The sequence below is a fragment of the Eptatretus burgeri genome, chromosome 5 (genome assembly GCF_056783735.1).
Source record: "Eptatretus burgeri isolate ZD-2024b chromosome 5, Ebu_testis_v1, whole genome shotgun sequence".
NCBI classification, from domain to species: Eukaryota; Metazoa; Chordata; class Myxini; order Myxiniformes; family Myxinidae; genus Eptatretus; species Eptatretus burgeri.
This window is the reverse complement of record NC_140965.1, coordinates 113,114,623-113,134,629: the sequence shown is the minus strand read 5'-3', so window position 1 is coordinate 113,134,629 and position 20,007 is coordinate 113,114,623. Positions and strand designations below refer to the sequence as shown.

Here is a 20,007-nt window from a genome sequence, read left to right as displayed (position 1 = left end):
CATGGTAAAAAAAAAAAAGCACAACATACTTCCACGTGGTATTAAGGCTTAGTGACCCTGTACTGTACCACAACTGTTGGTGTAAAATGTTAACGGGGAAGGTATTGGGGTTGGGGGCGGTGGAGGTGTACCTACATCTCATTCTTGACCTCTGCACCATTTTCTGAAACTCATTAAATTCAGAGTATGTTACAACAGGGTATTACTTATGAGACTACCTTAATATATTCCCAATTTCAATCCCAATACTTTCATATCCTTCTGGTGATCCTACATCTAGGATCTCTGCTCACCTCCACTTATTCGTTCCCCCACCTGTGAAACAAACTTCTACATTCTCTTCAATTCCATTCTTCCCTCCAGCTCTTCAAGCCAGCTGTTCACCACCATCTCAGATCATCCCCAATCCAAAATCATGATCTCTTCTACCCTCGTTAACCCCACCCAAATCCCTCTTCCTTCAACATTTCCAGTTTTTCCTCCTTGGAGTTTTCTTCTGTATCCACCTTAACCATCCCCATGCATCGTCTCCTGTCCCCTATTCCACCCCACACCCATTGTTTGTCCAAGTCTGCCTCTATCTTTGCCTTAAACTCTGCTGGTGGTGTTTCCCTCGCTCTCTCTCTGTCTCTGTCTCTGTCTCTGTCTCTGTCTCTGTCTCTGTCTCTGTCTCTGTCTCTGTCTCTGTCTCTGTCTCTGTCTCTGTCTCTGTCTCTGTCTCTGTCTCTGTCTCTGTCTCTGTCTCTGTCTCTGTCTCTGTCTCTGTCTCTGTCTCTGTCTCTGTCTCTGTCTCTGTCTCTCTCTCTGTCTCTCTGTCTCTCTGTCTCTCTGTCTCTCTGTCTCTCTGTCTCTCTGTCTCTCTCTCTCTCTCTCTCTCTCTCTCTCTCTCTCTCTCTCTCTCTCTCTCTCTCTCTCTCTCTCTCTCTCTACTGCTCCATTTTCATTCTGATTTGCATGTTTTGCATCCATATCTGTGTTCTGTTTTTGTCTCTTACGTCCTGATCTGTTCAGTGTACTACCTCTTCCACGAGCCTCGACTATGTACACAAAAAAAATTCCAAATATAGTCTTCTTTGTTTCTTTAACAGCCATATTCCCCTCCTCGTGGGGTCATCCAAGGAAAGTAGTTGGCCCAAGTCTTTAATGAACCGGCTGGCTCAGCTTAATGTTCCACGAAGCAAGTTGGAACAGGAATTTTGGAATTTGTTGAGGTTGCTAGCGATAGCTCGCCGACACTTTTGTCACAAAGTTCTTTCCCACTCTTCCCTCCAGGATTTTAATCCGACAGTGTATCATCATCTCATGCCATCCCCATCCTGACCCATTATCTTTATTACCCCCATTAACCCTCCCTCACCAAACCCGCTCTCTTGCTGATTTCAGCGTTTCCTCTCTCCTGTCTGCCTCTCCCGCTCCCCCTTCTTTCGTTATTCTTTCTCTTGTTTTTTTACTCTTTCTCTTGTTTTTTTTTCTTTCTTTCTTTCTCTGTTTTTTTTTTCTTTCTCTTTACTCTGCATCATTAAAATCTATTTTTCCCTTTTTTTTTTTTAGCTCACTTGGAACGTAGTTCTGGGGAGCTTATGGGATGGTGTGTCGTCCATCGGTCCATCAGTCCATCCATCCATCTGTCCGTCCATCCACAAATACTTGCCATGTATGCACCAAAGTATGTTCATGGCTTTCAAAAAAATCGGGCCTTAAGTGGGTCTATGGGGTTCCCCCCTCCCCCCCCAAAAAAAAGTATTTGGTTTCTTCTCCAAAACTACACGCACAATTTTGATGGAACTTGACCTCAACCTTCATCACCCGTGATGTACCAAACTTTGTTCACGCCTCTTTTAAAAAAAAAAAACGTTGAATTAACATCAGGTGGGGTTGACTCAGCCTGTCGTCCTTCCGAGGTCGGCGAAATGAGTACCAGTGTACTGAGGTAATAACCATTCGGGGTAACCTGCATCGGAGTGGCGACCCATCCAGGACTGTACTCATTGCCAATGAAACTGCCTCGGCAGCCCAAATGTGCCTTTATGGCACGAAAGGAATGGTATTATTATTATATCCAAAATATAATGTCATCCAACATTTCTAACCAAGTTTGTTTGGTCATAAAGTAGTTACTTTGGCCATGTGAATAAACAAGTGATCTATCAAGAGTTCTATAAGGCAGTTTGGAAAACTGTTATTACTCAATTTGGCTGAATATTCACTCAATGGCCTCTCCAGGCACAAAATGAACTGGCAGTGGGGAAACAGTTGGACACATAAAGCAAGGTAATTAACAAACAGGAAAAAAAAAGGGGAGAGAGAGGAAGCAAGGAAGCAGTAACCGGTAAGAGGGTCATTTGAAGTATTGTGGTGGGAAAATTGTTGGGAGGGAAAATTGTAGAGAGGGATGAGACAGTGACATGAGATGGTCGTGTATTGTCTGCTTTTGAAGCCCTGGAGAGAAGAGTGAGGTTGAACGGTTAAAGGAGGCAGTTCCAAAAACAGGAGAAACATAGAATAAAAGAGTTGACTTTTGTGGATAGCCTGGATTTGGGGGTTTTAAACCAGGAAGGGGTTACTGGAACAAGATGTCAAAGCAAAAGTAGGCTTTTCCAAAGTATGAATGAACTATCAGTAATGTCCATTAAATTATCATCGGCAAGACTCCAACGAACAGAAATGCATTTTGAAGCCACTCAATTATCTTTCAAGATACAAAAGCCTCCTTTATGCCTCTGCTGCCAAAGCCACTGGAGGCACGATGTTTTCGGGTTGTCCATACGGACATACGTATGTCCATACGTACGTACATACGTACGTCCATACTAATTTTCTCTCTCTTCTCTGCAATCGCTTATCCGATCGACACAAAATTTTCACCATAGTTGCGACTACTCATGTAGAATAATAAATGGGACAAACTGGCAACTGACATTGCTGCCATCAGGTGGCATGGCTGGCAAAACTGGTGGCAAATGACATGAACCGGCAGATGGACTGAGTTGGCAGCTGTCTGAGGCAGCGGATGGCACTGGGTCAGCAGCTGGTGGCAGGAGGGTGCAGTGGCAGCAAGTGAGAGAGCTGGTGTTGGCCTGAGCTTGCGCTACACCCAACTGCAGCGCTAATCCCTCAAACGAATCCCTTCGTCCTCTTGCACGGTACTGTCATGTCAAACTGAGTGGACCGAACCTGAGTATCCTGGTTACACCGGGACCTTTCGGCCCGAGAGATAGTCCAAGCGGTCTTTTGAGGCACTGCGTCTAATTTTACTTTACTTTTACCGTTCCCCAAGGTCGTCCAAATAAGCCAAAATGATGGCAAACCCACACGGAAAGCAGATTACTGAAACACGCTCTTACTTTTTAAAGGATGTATTTTTCTAATGAAAAGCACAGGGAAGAGGGTCCACAAGATGTTACAATAACAGAACGAAACTCTACGGGCACTCGGTAGAGCGCATACCCCCGCCACGTAATGCCTGATCCATGAGAACATATCAGGCCCATGACATTTTTGAAATATCATGTTGTACAGTACGATATCGTTTTTGGCCCTATCTCTCAACTGTGAAGAATCACTTAAGAAAATTAAATAATTCTCGTATCCAGATCCGGATGCGAATCTTCAGTAAAATCTAATCAATTAATCATTGTCACACACCAAACCAGTCCTCCAAGTTTCACCCGGATCCGTCCACAACTTTTTGAGATATCCTGTACACAAACAAACAAACAAACAAACAAACAGACAGACAGAAAGGGATGAAAACATATCCTCCTTCACCTTCGGTGGCGGAGGTAACAAGCGAGTTAAAAAGTCAGAAAAAGGAGAATGGGACACGCAAGCTTACATACAATGAGGAGAATTAAAAGCTTAAATACTACCCACGAGGTGCCAACAGTTCACACTTTCACAAACAGCAATAATGCAGGCAGGACTTCACTTTTCTTTGTTGCACAGGGTGGGTGTAGTTCAACACAATGGTGTTCACTTTCGAGGCCAGGAGGGAGACGAGAGGCAGTAACGAGCAGGGTCAGCGACGGGTAGACCAGGCCTTCCACAAGGCCACGTGGCCCACTTTTTCTGCTTGCACACGAGGCTTCTCCTCCGAGCGAGGTCTGCGTCCTCTTTCTCCACAATCGCCTCTCTTGGTCCTCTCGTGAGCCTCTCCTACATTGGAGTTCACTCACAAGCCTCTCCTGGGACTCCCACAGTGTACTCTCCAGTCTACACTCACGTGCACACTCGTGAACTCTCTCTTGTCCTCTTGCACATCGAGGCATGCCGGACTCTCCTGTCTCATGCAGAACGTTTCCCCTTTCCTCTTGAGCGGAGTCTTTGGTCTCTACTCTCGAGTTCTCCTCTTCCTCCCGGGTCCTGCCCATGGCGGTGGACCCTATAAAAAACAAATGTCTAACTTTTTTCCTGGGCTCTACAGCCCACCGTGTCACAATGGCTGGCACAAACAAGCCGGAGAGATCATAATCGACCTTGTTGCACACCTTTGACATGTGTGCCTCTGCCATAGTAAGTCCACACCTAGCCCCACCTACCACAGGAGGTTTTTATGTATACATAATTAATCTGTCTACCCTGTAAATAAATTACATACGCTGCCTTCTCAGCGTCACGTGTAACAAACGACTTACTCCGACAGATCCCTGTTACATCGCAATTTTCTAACCTACTCGAAACACAGGACCATAATATGCTTACCACATTCTAGTTATGGATCCCTCACCCTCTTCCACGTAACAGTATCTACTTATCACGACTGAATAGGCTCGATGACACCAGTCGCCAGTGACTGTGAAAGTGGGTTTGGTATTCACACCTTACACGACCACCAATCAATAATTATAGGTCAAACATAGTTTTTACACGTGACGTCTCATACTATGTAACTAACGCTGTACAGACTCGTACGACCAAAGCAAAAACAAAAGCTGCGCTTGTGTCGTTTGTCAGCACCGACACAAACTCTGCTTGCACAGAATCGTGAATGTCCACCATTTTTCCTCTGAAATGAAGTAGTGTGATGTTACCATGATTATGTTGAACGTCCGCTTCTACAAAGACCGAATCGACCGTGGTATTCCAGCAGGTGACTCAGGCCACTCAACGCCCTACCCATGACCGACCGGATTGGTTGAGAACATGACTTCGCGTGGCTCTGTCCGGTCCAGAGTGACCTCGAAGACGCGGAGTGAATGAGCCTAACGTGTTCCCTGACATCCGTCATGCGGGAAAGACTATTTGTAAATTAATTATTCATTGTTAATGCCAATTCAAAAATTTGATTTGGCACAGTTATTAGCAATATTAATATTTATTTTGAGAGCTATTATTTGTGTCAATTTACTTTCAAAACATGGGTTACCATTTGTCTGAATGTGCCATGCAGCGCCTCCACGCTGCAGGTCAGCAGTATTGCCGAAGCAAACTTCATAACATGGCAATGCAACTCAACAGGCTGTAACAATGCAAGCAGCAGTGACGCCTCAAGAGGTCCCAACACATCTACAGAAAGCACAGAGGGCATCATCACTCACCATCTTTGTTCGTGTCCATCTGTTTGAATATCTTGTCAGTTCTCTTCTCCGGCGTCGACTCATCTTCAGGCATTTTCATGACCGAAGACACCATCTTGTAGATTGCCTGCAGGATTCAACATGACTCGGTCAATTGTCGAGCCGCTCTCAACATATTAACCACTTTTACGAGTAGAAACAACCCTCGTTTAAACATCATGCTCCCTCGCATAATCACCGTTAGCCCAACTTCATCGCAATCTTAAAAAAAGGGAAATGTTTAAAGCGAAGGAGAAAAATAAATAAATAAAAGCAAAACATTGAAGCTTTTTCAGTGTCCATCATTTGAGAAGTGAGGAAATATCTGACAGTCGGTTTCATGTTCCTGTGCCCACCTGTACAATTTCCAGCATCTCCGCACGGCTGATATATCCATTCCCATCCAGGTCATACATGCTGAATGCCCACTGCAACTTCTGCTCGAGACGCCCCCTCGACGTCACGCTCAATGCAATAATGAACTCGCGGAAGTCAATGGTTCCATCAGCATTCGTGTCAAATGTGCGAAACACGTGCTCGGCAAATTTTGAAGCATCACCGTAAGGAAAGAAATTCCCATAAATTTTCTTGAATTCTTCCACAGTGAGGTTCCCGCTTGGGCAATCTTTCAGAAATCCTTTGTACCACTCTTGCAGTTCATGCTCCGTGAATTCGGTGTTCTCTCGCAGGTCCTGGAGCACCTCTGGGCGCAGCTTGCTGTTCTGCTTGCCCATGACAAATAATCATGAAATTCAACAGGACTTCCCCACCAGTGTTTGGTCCAAGCTTCGGTCCCTCGCTGCCTGCAATACACATTGACAGTTTGTGTAAGTACTTAATGAGGATGAAAGCAATGTCCAATTTTAAAACTCACAAAATCTCTTAAAAAAAAGTCTTTCTCAAACTCACAATTGAAACTTTTCTGAACGTTTCATCATCCATTCAAAGATCGACAGTATGATGTATTTTCAACGAATGACTTACACTGACAGAACAATTGCACGTTGAGGCAGCACATGCTTCAACCTCATATTAAAGTTCATACGACTAGAACTGAGAATCATGGCATAACACAAACACATTCGACTCTTAAGTTAAAAAAACAAGCTCTTTGTTGTTGGTGAGGATACAACAATCCCTTTGATTAAGCGAGAATACATTAAATAAAGAAGCTTCAACAACAAAGCATCATTCACAGTTACAAAAACAACCCGACATTTTACAAGTGGCTAAACATAAGGAGCAGATGGAGCTATGACTCTTAAACAAGAAAAAAAAAACACAATAATAATGATAAAAGCCCATTTGGCATACATAGCCTTCTAAACATAATCACATTTGGCATCGCTCGCCTCATGATAATAGAACTCGAGGTTTGAATCCAATGCACTGAAATATATAAATTTGTCCAATTAATACGATCGTTTGTTAGTAGTAGTGTCACCAACCTCTTGTAATCTTAAAACCCAGTTCCGCTGTCACTTTTGTCATCAACTCTGGACGGGCTGGAGTTGATCCATTATGCACTATGTAACTATTCCTGCTGGCCATTGATGGATCTCCAAGTTTCAAACGCAGGTGTGGCCGAGACAAGCCAAACGGTGAGATAGCAGGCAGATTTGTCACTCAAAGGACTTGGTCATTGAAGGGACACCATACTGCAGTGTGTATGACTGGTACAGGTCACCTATAAAATACTTGTTCTCATTTTTTGTAGGTGATCATGATCAATATTATACAGTAGTTGTAGGTTTGGATAAACTCTGCCTTTTCACAGCAAGTCCTCTATAGAATTGTGGTCATGACACGCTTGTGATTATATTGATATTTTCTTGTATTGAAGTATGTCTCGGTATGTCTGTGGAAGTATGTCTTGTCCATCTTACGTTCCATGATGCTTGTTTACCCCGCCACCCCTGGCCTTATAATGAGCAAGATGACGAGGTGCCCGATACACCTGCTCCAAAGAGCGGAGCTGAGCGGGTTTCCCACAAACAAACTGGCTGCTGTCATCACGCCGATGTCATCAGGCCAGACGCTTGGTGGCACTGTGGTTAAATTAATCTGTCCAGCGGCAGCTACAGCCAAGCAGATCAACCGAGGTTATTTTGTCACATCATCATTTTGTCTTGAATTTCATAATATGGTTCCAGGTTTCTTGTACCAGGTTTCTCGGAAGAAGTACGCAGGGGTTGGACGGTGGCCGTTTCAAAAAGGATAATATAATTGAGTCAGAATCCCAACGTTTCCACGCTAAAGTTTTCAACATAATTGAAGCGAGGTTGTTGTGATAATTGAAGCTCGGTTGTTGTGATAACACTGAACAACAAATTTCAAAAAATTTTTTTTACTGGAGATGTGTAAAGTGATTAAGACTAATTTGGGTACGCTGATTTCAAAAATCATAACCGTTTTACTGTATCACGTCAGGATTTTCAGGAACAGAAATATTCCCATTGCCTAGAAGTCAGGATTTCAATGAAATTTACATATGTCTTTAACATGTCTATTTCGTACAATTGTTGTTAACTTGTGTTATATTTCTTTCTTTCAGATAAAGATGAGTAGGCGTTCCTGTACCAATCATCCTGACAACTTCTGTTATGTCTGTGGTCGGTATACCAAAAAAGATCAACAGCGAAGTATATCTACAGCAGTGAAAATGAAGGCCGCCTACTTTCACTACTTCCCGTGTAAGCTGCGGGACCAAGAACAGAGCTGGGCACCACACATCTGCTGCACAAGCTGTCACACAACCTTGACTCAGTGGTTGGTGGGCAAGCGCGCGAGCATGCCATTTGCGGTGCCCATGATATGGCGTGAGCCGCAGAATCATCATGATGATTGTTATTTCTGCTGCACAAGTATCGCCGGCTTCAACAAGAAGAATAAAGGTCACATCAAGTACGCTGACTGCGTCTCTGCTCGTAAACCTGTGCCTCATGATGACGAGAACCCCGTTCCAACACCTCCAGCTGATCAGAACATAGCTGTAAGCAGTGGTGAAGAGGATGGTGATGATGAACCTTTTGAACCCGACACTCAAGAATCACACCTTCTGAACCAGGGAGACTTAAACGATCTTGTAAGAGATCTCTCGCTGTCAAAGGCGAAGGCAGAGCTGCTTGGATCAAGGCTGCAGCAGTGGAATCTACTTGAACCTAACACCAAGATATCCTTTTTCAGAGCACGTCACAGAGACATGGCTGAGTTCTTTGAGATGGAAGACACGATGACATTCTGCAGTGACATCAACGGTCTGTTGAAAGAACTTGGGTGTGATCACGATCCTGCAGACTGGCGCCTCTTCATCGACTCGGGGAAGAACAGCTTGAAGGCTGTTTTGCTCCACAATGGCAACGAGAAACCATCAGTCCCACTGGCTCAGGCGTTCGGCATGACAGAGACCTATGAGACTATGCGGCAGCTGCTTGATTCCATCAAGTACAATGACTTCAACTGGCACATCTGCGGAGACTTGAAAGTGGTGGCGCTGTTGTTAGGGCTGCAGTCAGGCTACACGAAATACATGTGCTTCCTTTGTCTCTGGGATAGCAGAGACGACAAGAATCATTGGACGAAGAAAGATTGGGAAGAGCGAAAAGAGCATGTACCTGGTCGACACAACGTGAAGCATGTCGCCCTTGTCGACCCAGCCAAGGTTTTCCTTCCACCACTCCACATAAAGCTCGGCTTGATGAAAAGTTTTGTACGGGCAATGGATCTGAATGGGCGTGGGTTTTATACCTCAAGGAAAAGTTTGGCAACACCTTGTCGGAGGCCAAGATCAAGGCTGGTGTCTTTGTTGGACCGCAAATCCGACAGATTATGAAGGACGAAACTTTTCCGACAACTCTAAACCCCAAAGAGCTGGCAGCGTGGAGGAGCTTCAAAGCTGTGACGGACAACTTCTTGGGGAACGAGCGCGCGGACAACTATGAAGAAATAGTGCAGCAGCTGCTGGAGTCCTTCAGGAAACTTGGCTCCAGGATGTCCCTGAAAATCCATTTCCTACACCAGCACCTGAACTTCTTCCCTGACAACTTGGGAGCAGTCTCGGACGAGCACGGCGAGCGATTCCACCAAGAGATTTCACTCATGGAGACGCGTTACCAAGGGCGGCACAACCCGAACATGATGGGCGATTTCTGCTGGTTCCTGCATCGTGAAACTGACACAGAGCAGCACAAACGCAAAGCCAAATGCCTAAAGCATTTTTAATTACATTCTAGTGGAGTTTTTCTGTAATTTCTATAATTTTGAAGCATTCATGATGAAATAAATGAATAAATGAATTTTTGTAAATTTCATTGAAATCCTGACTTCTAGGCAATGGGAATATTTCTGTTACTGAAAATCCTGACGTGATACAGCAAAACGGTTATGATTTTTGAAATCAGCGTACCCAAATTAGTCTAAATCACTTTACACATCTCCAGTAAAAAATTTTTGTTGTTCAGTGTAATTGAAGCGAGGTTGTTGTGATAATTGAAGCGAGGTTGTTGTGATAATTGAAGCTAGGTTGTTGTGATAATTGAAGCTAGGTTGTTGTGATAATTGAAGCGAGGTTGTTGTGATAATTGAAGCGAGGTTGTTGTGATAATTGAAGCTTGGTTGTTGTGATAATTGAAGCTTGGTTGTTGTGATAATTGAAGCTTGGTTGTTGTGGTAATTGAAGCTTGGTTGTTGTGGTAATTGAAGCTAAGTTGTTGTGATAATTGAAGCTTGGTTGTTGTGATAATTGAAGCTAGGTTGTTGTGATAATTGAAGCTCAGTTGTTGTGATAATTGAAGCGAGGTTGTTGTGATAATTGAAGCGAGGTTGTTGTGATAATTGAAGCGAGGTTGTTGTGATAATTGAAGCGAGGTTGTTGTGATAATTGAAGCTAGGTTGTTGTGATAATTGAAGCTAGGTTGTTGTGATAATTGAAGCTAGGTTGTTGTGATAATTGAAGCTAGGTTGTTGTGATAATTGAAGTTAAGTTGTTGTGATAATTAAAGCTAGGTTGTTGTGATAATTGAAGTTAGGTTGTTGTGATAATTGAAGCGAGGTTGTTGTGATAATTGAAGCGAGGTTGTTGTGATAATTGAAGCTAGGTTGTTGTGATAATTGAAGCTTGGTTGTTGTGATAATTGAAGTTTGGTTGTTGTGGTAATTGAAGCTTGGTTGTTGTGGTAATTGAAGCTAAGTTGTTGTGATAATTGAAGCTTGGTTGTTGTGATAATTAAAGCTAGGTTGTTGTGATAATTGAAGTTAGGTTGTTGTGATAATTAAAGCTAGGTTGTTGTGATAATTGAAGTTAGGTTGTTGTGATAATTGAAGCGAGGTTGTTGTGATAATTGAAGTTAGGTTGTTGTGATAATTGAAGCGAGGTTGTTGTGATAATTGAAGTTAGGTTGTTGTGATAATTAAAGCTAGGTTGTTGTGATAATTGAAGTTAGGTTGTTGTGATAATTGAAGCGAGGTTGTTGTGATAATTGAAGCGAGGTTGTTGTGATAATTGAAGCGAGGTTGTTGTGATAATTGAAGCGAGGTTGTTGTGATAATTGAAGCGAGGTTGTTGTGATAATTGAAGCTAGGTTGTTGTGATAATTGAAGCTAGGTTGTTGTGATAATTGAAGCTAGGTTGTTGTGATAATTGAAGCTAGGTTGTTGTGATAATTGAAGTTAGGTTGTTGTGATAATTAAAGCTAGGTTGTTGTGATAATTGAAGTTAGGTTGTTGTGATAATTGAAGCGAGGTTGTTGTGATAATTGAAGTTAGGTTGTTGTGATAATTGAAGCGAGGTTGTTGTGATAATTGAAGTTAGGTTGTTGTGATAATTGAAGCGAGGTTGTTGTGATAATTGAAGCTAGGTTGTTGTGATAATTGAAGCTAGGTTGTTGTGATAATTGAAGCTAGGTTGTTGTGATAATTGAAGTTAGGTTGTTGTGATAATTAAAGCTAGGTTGTTGTGATAATTGAAGTTAGGTTGTTGTGATAATTGAAGCGAGGTTGTTGTGATAATTGAAGTTAGGTTGTTGTGATAATTGAAGCGAGGTTGTTGTGATAATTGAAGCTAGGTTGTTGTGATAATTGAAGCTAGGTTGTTGTGATAATTGAAGCGAGGTTGTTGTGATAATTGAAGCGAGGTTGTTGTGATAATTGAAGCGAGGTTGTTGTGATAATTGAAGCGAGGTTGTTGTGATAATTGAAGTTAGGTTGTTGTGATAATTGAAGCTAGGTTGTTGTGATAATTGAAGCTAGGTTGTTGTGATAATTAAAGCGAGGTTGTTGTGATAATTGAAGTTAGGTTGTTGTGATAATTGAAGCGAGGTTGTTGTGATAATTGAAGTTAGGTTGTTGTGATAATTGAAGTTAGGTTGTTGTGATAATTAAAGCTAGGTTGTTGTGATAATTGAAGTTAGGTTGTTGTGATAATTGAAGCGAGGTTGTTGTGATAATTGAAGCGAGGTTGTTGTGATAATTGAAGTTAGGTTGTTGTGATAATTGAAGCGAGGTTGTTGTGATAATTGAAGCTAGGTTGTTGTGATAATTGAAGCTAGGTTGTTGTGATAATTGAAGCTAGGTTGTTGTGATAATTAAAGCGAGGTTGTTGTGATAATTGAAGTTAGGTTGTTGTGATAATTGAAGCGAGGTTGTTGTGATAATTGAAGTTAGGTTGTTGTGATAATTGAAGCGAGGTTGTTGTGATAATTGAAGCTTGGTTGTTGTGATAATTGAAGCTTGGTTGTTGTGGTAATTGAAGCTTGGTTGTTGTGGTAATTGAAGCTAAGTTGTTGTGATAATTGAAGCTTGGTTGTTGTGATAATTGAAGCTAGGTTGTTGTGATAATTAAAGCGAGGTTGTTGTGATAATTGAAGTTAGGTTGTTGTGATAATTGAAGCTAGGTTGTTGTGATAATTGAAGCGAGGTTGTTGTGATAATTGAAGCGAGGTTGTTGTGATAATTGAAGCTTGGTTGTTGTGATAATTGAAGCTTGGTTGTTGTGGTAATTGAAGCTTGGTTGTTGTGGTAATTGAAGCTAAGTTGTTGTGATAATTGAAGCTTGGTTGTTGTGATAATTGAAGCTAGGTTGTTGTGATAATTGAAGCTCAGTTGTTGTGATAATTGAAGCGAGGTTGTTGTGATAATTGAAGCGAGGTTGTTGTGATAATTGAAGCGAGGTTGTTGTGATAATTGAAGCGAGGTTGTTGTGATAATTGAAGCTAGGTTGTTGTGATAATTGAAGCTAGGTTGTTGTGATAATTGAAGCTAGGTTGTTGTGATAATTGAAGCTAGGTTGTTGTGATAATTGAAGTTAGGTTGTTGTGATAATTAAAGCGAGGTTGTTGTGATAATTGAAGTTAGGTTGTTGTGATAATTGAAGCGAGGTTGTTGTGATAATTGAAGCGAGGTTGTTGTGATAATTGAAGCTAGGTTGTTGTGATAATTGAAGCTTGGTTGTTGTGATAATTGAAGCTTGGTTGTTGTGGTAATTGAAGCTTGGTTGTTGTGGTAATTGAAGCTAAGTTGTTGTGATAATTGAAGCTTGGTTGTTGTGATAATTGAAGCTAGGTTGTTGTGATAATTGAAGCTCAGTTGTTGTGATAATTGAAGCGAGGTTGTTGTGATAATTGAAGCGAGGTTGTTGTGATAATTGAAGCGAGGTTGTTGTGATAATTGAAGCGAGGTTGTTGTGATAATTGAAGCTAGGTTGTTGTGATAATTGAAGCTAGGTTGTTGTGATAATTGAAGCTAGGTTGTTGTGATAATTGAAGCTAGGTTGTTGTGATAATTGAAGTTAGGTTGTTGTGATAATTAAAGCTAGGTTGTTGTGATAATTGAAGTTAGGTTGTTGTGATAATTGAAGCGAGGTTGTTGTGATAATTGAAGTTAGGTTGTTGTGATAATTGAAGCGAGGTTGTTGTGATAATTGAAGCTAGGTTGTTGTGATAATTGAAGCTAGGTTGTTGTGATAATTGAAGTTAGGTTGTTGTGATAATTAAAGCTAGGTTGTTGTGATAATTGAAGTTAGGTTGTTGTGATAATTGAAGCGAGGTTGTTGTGATAATTGAAGTTAGGTTGTTCTGATAATTGAAGCGAGGTTGTTGTGATAATTGAAGCTAGGTTGTTGTGATAATTGAAGCTAGGTTGTTGTGATAATTGAAGCGAGGTTGTTGTGATAATTGAAGCGAGGTTGTTGTGATAATTGAAGCGAGGTTGTTGTGATAATTGAAGCGAGGTTGTTGTGATAATTGAAGTTAGGTTGTTGTGATAATTGAAGCTAGGTTGTTGTGATAATTGAAGCTAGGTTGTTGTGATAATTAAAGCGAGGTTGTTGTGATAATTGAAGTTAGGTTGTTGTGATAATTGAAGCGAGGTTGTTGTGATAATTGAAGTTAGGTTGTTGTGATAATTGAAGTTAGGTTGTTGTGATAATTGAAGCGAGGTTGTTGTGATAATTGAAGCTAGGTTGTTGTGATAATTGAAGTTAGGTTGTTGTGATAATTGAAGTTAGGTTGTTGTGATAATTGAAGCGAGGTTGTTGTGATAATTGAAGCGAGGTTGTTGTGATAATTGAAGCGAGGTTGTTGTGATAATTGAAGTTAGGTTGTTGTGATAATTGAAGCTAGGTTGTTGTGATAATTAAAGCTAGGTTGTTGCGATAATTTAAATCAAAAGGGATCAATAATTCAGTGGTTCACAAAGAAACATGCTTTATGATGTACTAACAGGGTTAGCTGGCATTGCCCGGGTGGGGGGGGGGGCGGGGGGGGTACTGAGAAGTGGGAGAAGCAGGATAGCCGGCAGGGCTGAGAATGGGGCAGGTGGATTGGGGGCAGTAAAATCGACGGGGTGAGAGTGGGGCGAACTGTGTCGGTGGCAGGAGAGCCAGAACACCTGTGGGTAAAGGGGTCTTCTGGGTCTCCAAGGGTGTTGGGGTCTTAACAGTCTTTAAGGTCTTCAAGTTCTTACAGATCATTGGGGTGATAAGGATCTTTGACGTCTTGAAGGTCTTACAGTTCTAAAGGGTCTTTGAGGTCTTCTGGCTCTCGGCGGTCTGAGGGGTCTTCAAGAGTCTTGAGGATCTTAACCATCTTTGTGGTCCAAAGGGTCTTTGGGGTATTCGGGGGTTTAAAGTGTCTTAATTGTGTTCGGGGAATTCAATGGTCTTCGGGGTCTCATGGGTCTTAGGATCTTCAGGGGTCTTATCTTCCAAGCATGTAAAAAGTATTCTCTCAAGTATGTAAAAAAAAGGTCTTATGGTTCTTCAGGGTCTTTAAAGGCCGAGGTTGTGGATGAAAATACAATTAGGCCAACCCCCGGGTCGGACCCCCGGTGTGCGTCAAATTTGGTAGTTGACGGCCCAGCGGTCTTTGCAAAAAATGCGAACAGACAGACAGACAGACAGACAGACAGACATCCGATGAATCTTATTCCCCTCGCCAAAGGAGAGGGCATTGCATTTGGGTCCATTTGTTTGTCTGTCTGTTTGTCCGCACAGAACTTTCGTGTTTTTCTCCGCAACCGCTTGTCAGATTGAGACGAATTTTTCACAATTGGTGCGACGATTCATGTAGAATGCTTTAATTGTAATTACAACGTCATAGGACATGTGGTGTGGCAGCCATATTGGAAACGGAAAAACTTTGGAACTCTGTTTCTCTGAAACCGTACCATGGAAAAAATTGAAACTTGGCAAATAAATAGCAAGCTCCCCTCATGGGGAATGAGTATAATTTTTTTACGATGTCATAAGTGCCCTCGTAATGACGTCATAACATATGTAAATCGTCACATCCGATCAGTATGAACATTTTTGAGGGTCATCTCGGGATAAAATGTTCCACAGAAAAAAAAAATTTGAGACGTCATCGGTCATGTGATTCAGCGGCCATGTTTTTTTTTTTTTAAGCTTTAAAAAATCTTCTCTGAAGTGGCTGAACAAATTGAGGTGAAACTACATGTTTGACCGCCTGTCTATGAGGAACAAAGGTTCACACATATATCATATCATAGGTCACATGGTCGGCAGCCATATTGGATTTGCCCTCCAACCAATAAAAAAAACACCACTAAAAAGAAGTCCTGGCGAGGGTCTGCAATCTCTGCTCTTTTTCTTGTTTATTAGATTAGAATGCCATGCCGTGGTCGGACTTGTTAAGCTGCTTTATATACCTAAACACGGTGTGCGTTCAAAACATGGGAATTCCAACAGATTTTTGTAGGACAGTCAAGTTTTTAAAGGTCTACAGGATCTATAGTCTTTGGGGTTTTTGGGTCTTTTGGGTCCTCAGGATCTTTTTGGGACTTTTTGGTCTTCATGGTCTTTAGTGGTCTTAAGGGTCTTGGGAGTCTTGAAGGGTCTTCAAAGTTCAAAAGGGTCTCAGCAGTCTAAAGGGTCAAAAGGTAAATTCCAATGGTGCGTAATTAATGAATAGATGTGCGTAACTAATAGACAAAAAGTATGCCTCACACACGCATGGACACACAGACACACAGACACACACACCTCATGCATTTATAGTCGATACATATTCAAGGCATGGCGTGGAGATTGCGAATAGGAACGTACAATACACCACTTACCCGTAGCAGATAACTTTGGCTTACCGCAGCACGAAAACGATAAGGAGAATAGATGTGTGAGTAGAAAGATCCCTAACCATCTGTGTAAAGGTCTGTATGTGTAACATGTACCTCCGTGGTACGCTCCTCCTGAGCGTTCCCATCTCGTGATATTGCGCGTTATCTCCTGCTTAATTACTTTGCTGGGGCTCGTGGCAACTTGCGCTCCGCACTGGTCCGTCTGGCTGCATGGGTGTGGCGGAACATAAACAGCACAGCAGGGAGTCTCGGCAATCGCCCCGGATCAGGCTCTCAAAGCAGAAGTGCATTCTGGCAATCGCACACCAATAATGAGACAAGGAGCGAAGTGGAGGCGAGGGGCAAGGAGCGAAGAGGCAAGTCAGCAAAGAGAGATGATGAGTGAAGAGGCGAGGAGTGAAGAAGAGCCAGCGAAGAGAGGAGGCAGCAAAGAGAGAAGACAGTGAAAAGACTCTAACGGCTCCGCGCTACTCTTTCTATAAGCCCCGGGCGAAGGGTGGGGTGATAACCGGAAAGCGAAGCGCTGTGGCCCGAATCCTGCTCCTCTATTGGGCCAGAGTGGCCCTAGCCATGCCCTGCCAGGCTCTGGGATCAGAAACCATCTCAGTTGCCTACCAGGTTCAGCACGGATCGGAGCTCCTGACTTAACATAGGGTATGCTCCCGAGTCGGCTCCCCGGCCCTGGATGTGCTCCGAGTGCAGTCTGAATATTGAATAGCAATGGACTTTCCCCACCACCCACGGCCCCCTCATGAGCCAAAATGCACACCCGGGACCCGAACCAAATTCCTGGATCGCCGTTCTCGTGACCCCTCCTCATTGCCCCTGGTGTTGCCATGGTCTGGCGACTAGATGAGGGTTGTATCAATTCCTGATGCTCACCCAGGACGTCCCTGATGAGATGCGGTCAAGCTATCAACGTCTGTTGCATGGTCAAGCATCACGCGGTGCCAAGGACAATCCGAGTCGTGCAGTGCAGAGGACAATCCGAGTCATGCGGTGTTCCTCAACATGGAGTGGCGAATTGTAGGGCTGCAGAGGTACGAGGGGGTGCGGGAATATTTTTCCCATGTTTCAGAAGGCGTTTGTGGTCAAAGTGGTGAGGTTTGGTGAGCAAGGCGCAAAGAAAGATGAGGTGCCAGTTGGGAATTGGCACGCAGATTTTCACGAAATAATGACGTGCGATGTGTGGGTGGAATAGTGTTTCGTGGGGTTGTGGTGGTTCCGAGACACGGGAGGCATCGTGGTGTGCTTATTATTATTGATTGCCGATTGAATGGCGTGTGTGCTTGCATTCTTGTTTTGTACTATGGCTAAAAGGACAGGGTTCGGTTGGAATCAGAATATGAATCAGAGATAGTTACTCGACCTAACTACGTGACCCACGCAACGCACTTCATCCCGTTAACCCACCAGACATGAGGGGAGGTCTAACTGTACGAAGACTAATGAAATAACTGCCTGGAGATCACTGAATGTTGGGTGCCATTGCCTTAGAGGCATGTGGTTTCGAAGAAGAGCAACAGTATTATTTATTATTTAAGTTCCAATTGTGCGTGGAGTCAGGCCAGGTGTGCAGTGAGCGAATGGGTGGAAGACACAGCTCGACTAATAGGTGTGCTGGCCTTTGGCCGTGTTATATGTCACGTGATATCTCTTAACCAATGACATTGCACATAAATGAAAAAGTCAGAAAAGTTATCATTAAAGGCTCAGATTGTGGATGAAAATACCCCGACGACAATCCCCGGATGGGACTTGAGCTGCGTGCCAAATTTGATGGTTGTCGGTCCAGTGGTCCTTGCAAAAAACGTGAACAAACAAACAAAGAGACAGACAGAAACAGACAGACGATGAATCATATTAGATTTTATGAAGTGGTGTCTTGAGGCTCTGTGAATTAGTTGTTGCTCATATACCGAAAATTCACTTTGGAACGAATTGTTTGTTATATGGTACTTTACAATGTTTGTTGGAGCTCGACTCTGATTGTAAATAAAGGGTAAGTAAAAAAAATATGAGAAGTGTAAATGTTAGAAGTTAGATTTTAAATTCGAGTTAGAAAGAAGAATGGTTCAACCATTTTGTTTGTAAGCAGGATGGGAGAATGTGAAATTCATGATGTCATAAATGAAATATGATGTTTACGTAAAATCTCGAAGTTGGGATGGGTGGTGTGAATCTTCATCCGCATGCAGCACAAGGTTGCATACAGTGTAGCATCATGATCTAAGGGCACGGCTGTGCCACTGATGCAGTGCCCTCTGCTGGTTCGGGCAAGAATTTGGAATTTGTTCAGGGTGCCGGCAATAGCTCACCGACGCTTCACGAAGGACACCATGGGATCATTAATGTCCACCAACGAATACTGGCAGACGGGATGCCCATGCAACATCCATCCGAAGGACGGCACATGCATTGATGAATCACCCTGTATGTGAAACACCAGGATGATGGTTTGTAGTTGGGTCAGGATTCAAACCAAGGGTAGACAGCTTAGAGGGGAGTGTGCATACCTCGAGGTCGAGGCCATACTGTCAGCCCTGCAGTGTGAATGCCAATCCACCATGATCACACCTGTTCATTCCAGCCGACCATATACATATACATATATATATATATATATATATATATATATATATATATATATATATATATATATATACATATACACACATATATACAGGGTGTCCCAAAAAATGTACTCACAATTTGGCTCCTCATAACTCATTGAATTTTTCATTTCTTTTCAGATCAAATTGACCATAATAATGGCAGAAATACGACTAGGATTTGAAGAAAGAAAATTTATCATAAAGTGCTACTGGAAGCACGAAAACATCATGGAAGTGCAAAGACAATTTAGAAGACATTTTCACAAAGATCCACCAACGCGACGCACCATTGCTCGCATCCGAGATAAGTTTGAAACAGATGGAACTGTGCATGACGTCCATAAGGAGTGTTCAGGAAGACCACGGTCATCAACCACCCCCGCAAAAGAAAATCAATTGCTGGAAACCCTCCACCGCTCCCCACGGAAATCTGTACGACAAATAGCTCGTGAGACAGGAATCCCAAAATCAAGCACCCATCGCATTTTGAGGCGAATTAATTGGAAAAGTTACGTTCCAAAATTAATCCACGCTCTAAATGAAGACAATCCTGACCGGAGCGCTGAATTTTGTGAGTGGTACTTGGGAAAATGCGAAGAAGATGCAGCATTTCCATCCAAAATTGTTTGGAGCGATGAGGCCAGCTTCAAGTTAAATGGCTCAATTAACCGACACAATTGCACCTACTGGGCTCCTGAAAATCCACATGTTACTATGGAACACCATTTAAACTTACCAGGGGTTACAGTGTGGTGTGGGATACCAGCATTGGGCATCCTCGGGCCATTCTTTTTTGACCAAACTGTCACTGGGGATGATTACTTAAACTTGCTGCAGGAATCCGTCGGTCCACGTGTCAAAAAGATATTTGGTGACGAAGAGATTTACTTTCAGCAAGATGGAGCACCTCCCCACTACCACCGTGATGTAGGGGCCGATCTCGAACCAACTTTTCTGAACAGATGGATTGGGCGAAGAGGTAGTGTTGAATTCCCTGCGCGTTCCCCAGACCTCACTCCAATGGACTTCTTTTTATGGGGATATCTCAAAGATAAGGTTTACGGCTCAAAACCAGCAACAGTCGATGAACTGAAAGAGGATATTCAAAGACAATGTCTTGCAGTTCCAAATGAAATGATTCGTAACGCTGTTGAATCCATTGGTCCGCGTTATTGGCTGTGTTTGGAACGTGATGGTCGTCAGTTTGAACATTTGTAAACATGCATTTATCCATTTATACATTTAAC

The 20,007-nt window shown here is 42.7% G+C and overlaps 1 protein-coding gene across 1 annotated transcript in view; it reads right to left on the bottom strand.

The window, feature by feature from the left end:
* LOC147027177 (hippocalcin-like protein 1) overlaps positions 1–20,007 on the bottom strand; it is a 37,920-nt gene that overhangs the window by 16,999 nt on the left and 914 nt on the right. The window contains exons 2-3 of the mRNA XM_085883379.1: positions 5,912–6,358; positions 5,538–5,643 (exon numbers count right to left, since the gene is read on the bottom strand). Coding sequence (XP_085739505.1) covers positions 5,538–5,643; positions 5,912–6,289 — 484 coding nt within the window. The 5' untranslated portion in view covers positions 6,290–6,358. The remainder of the gene's footprint in view (positions 1–5,537; positions 5,644–5,911; positions 6,359–20,007) is intronic.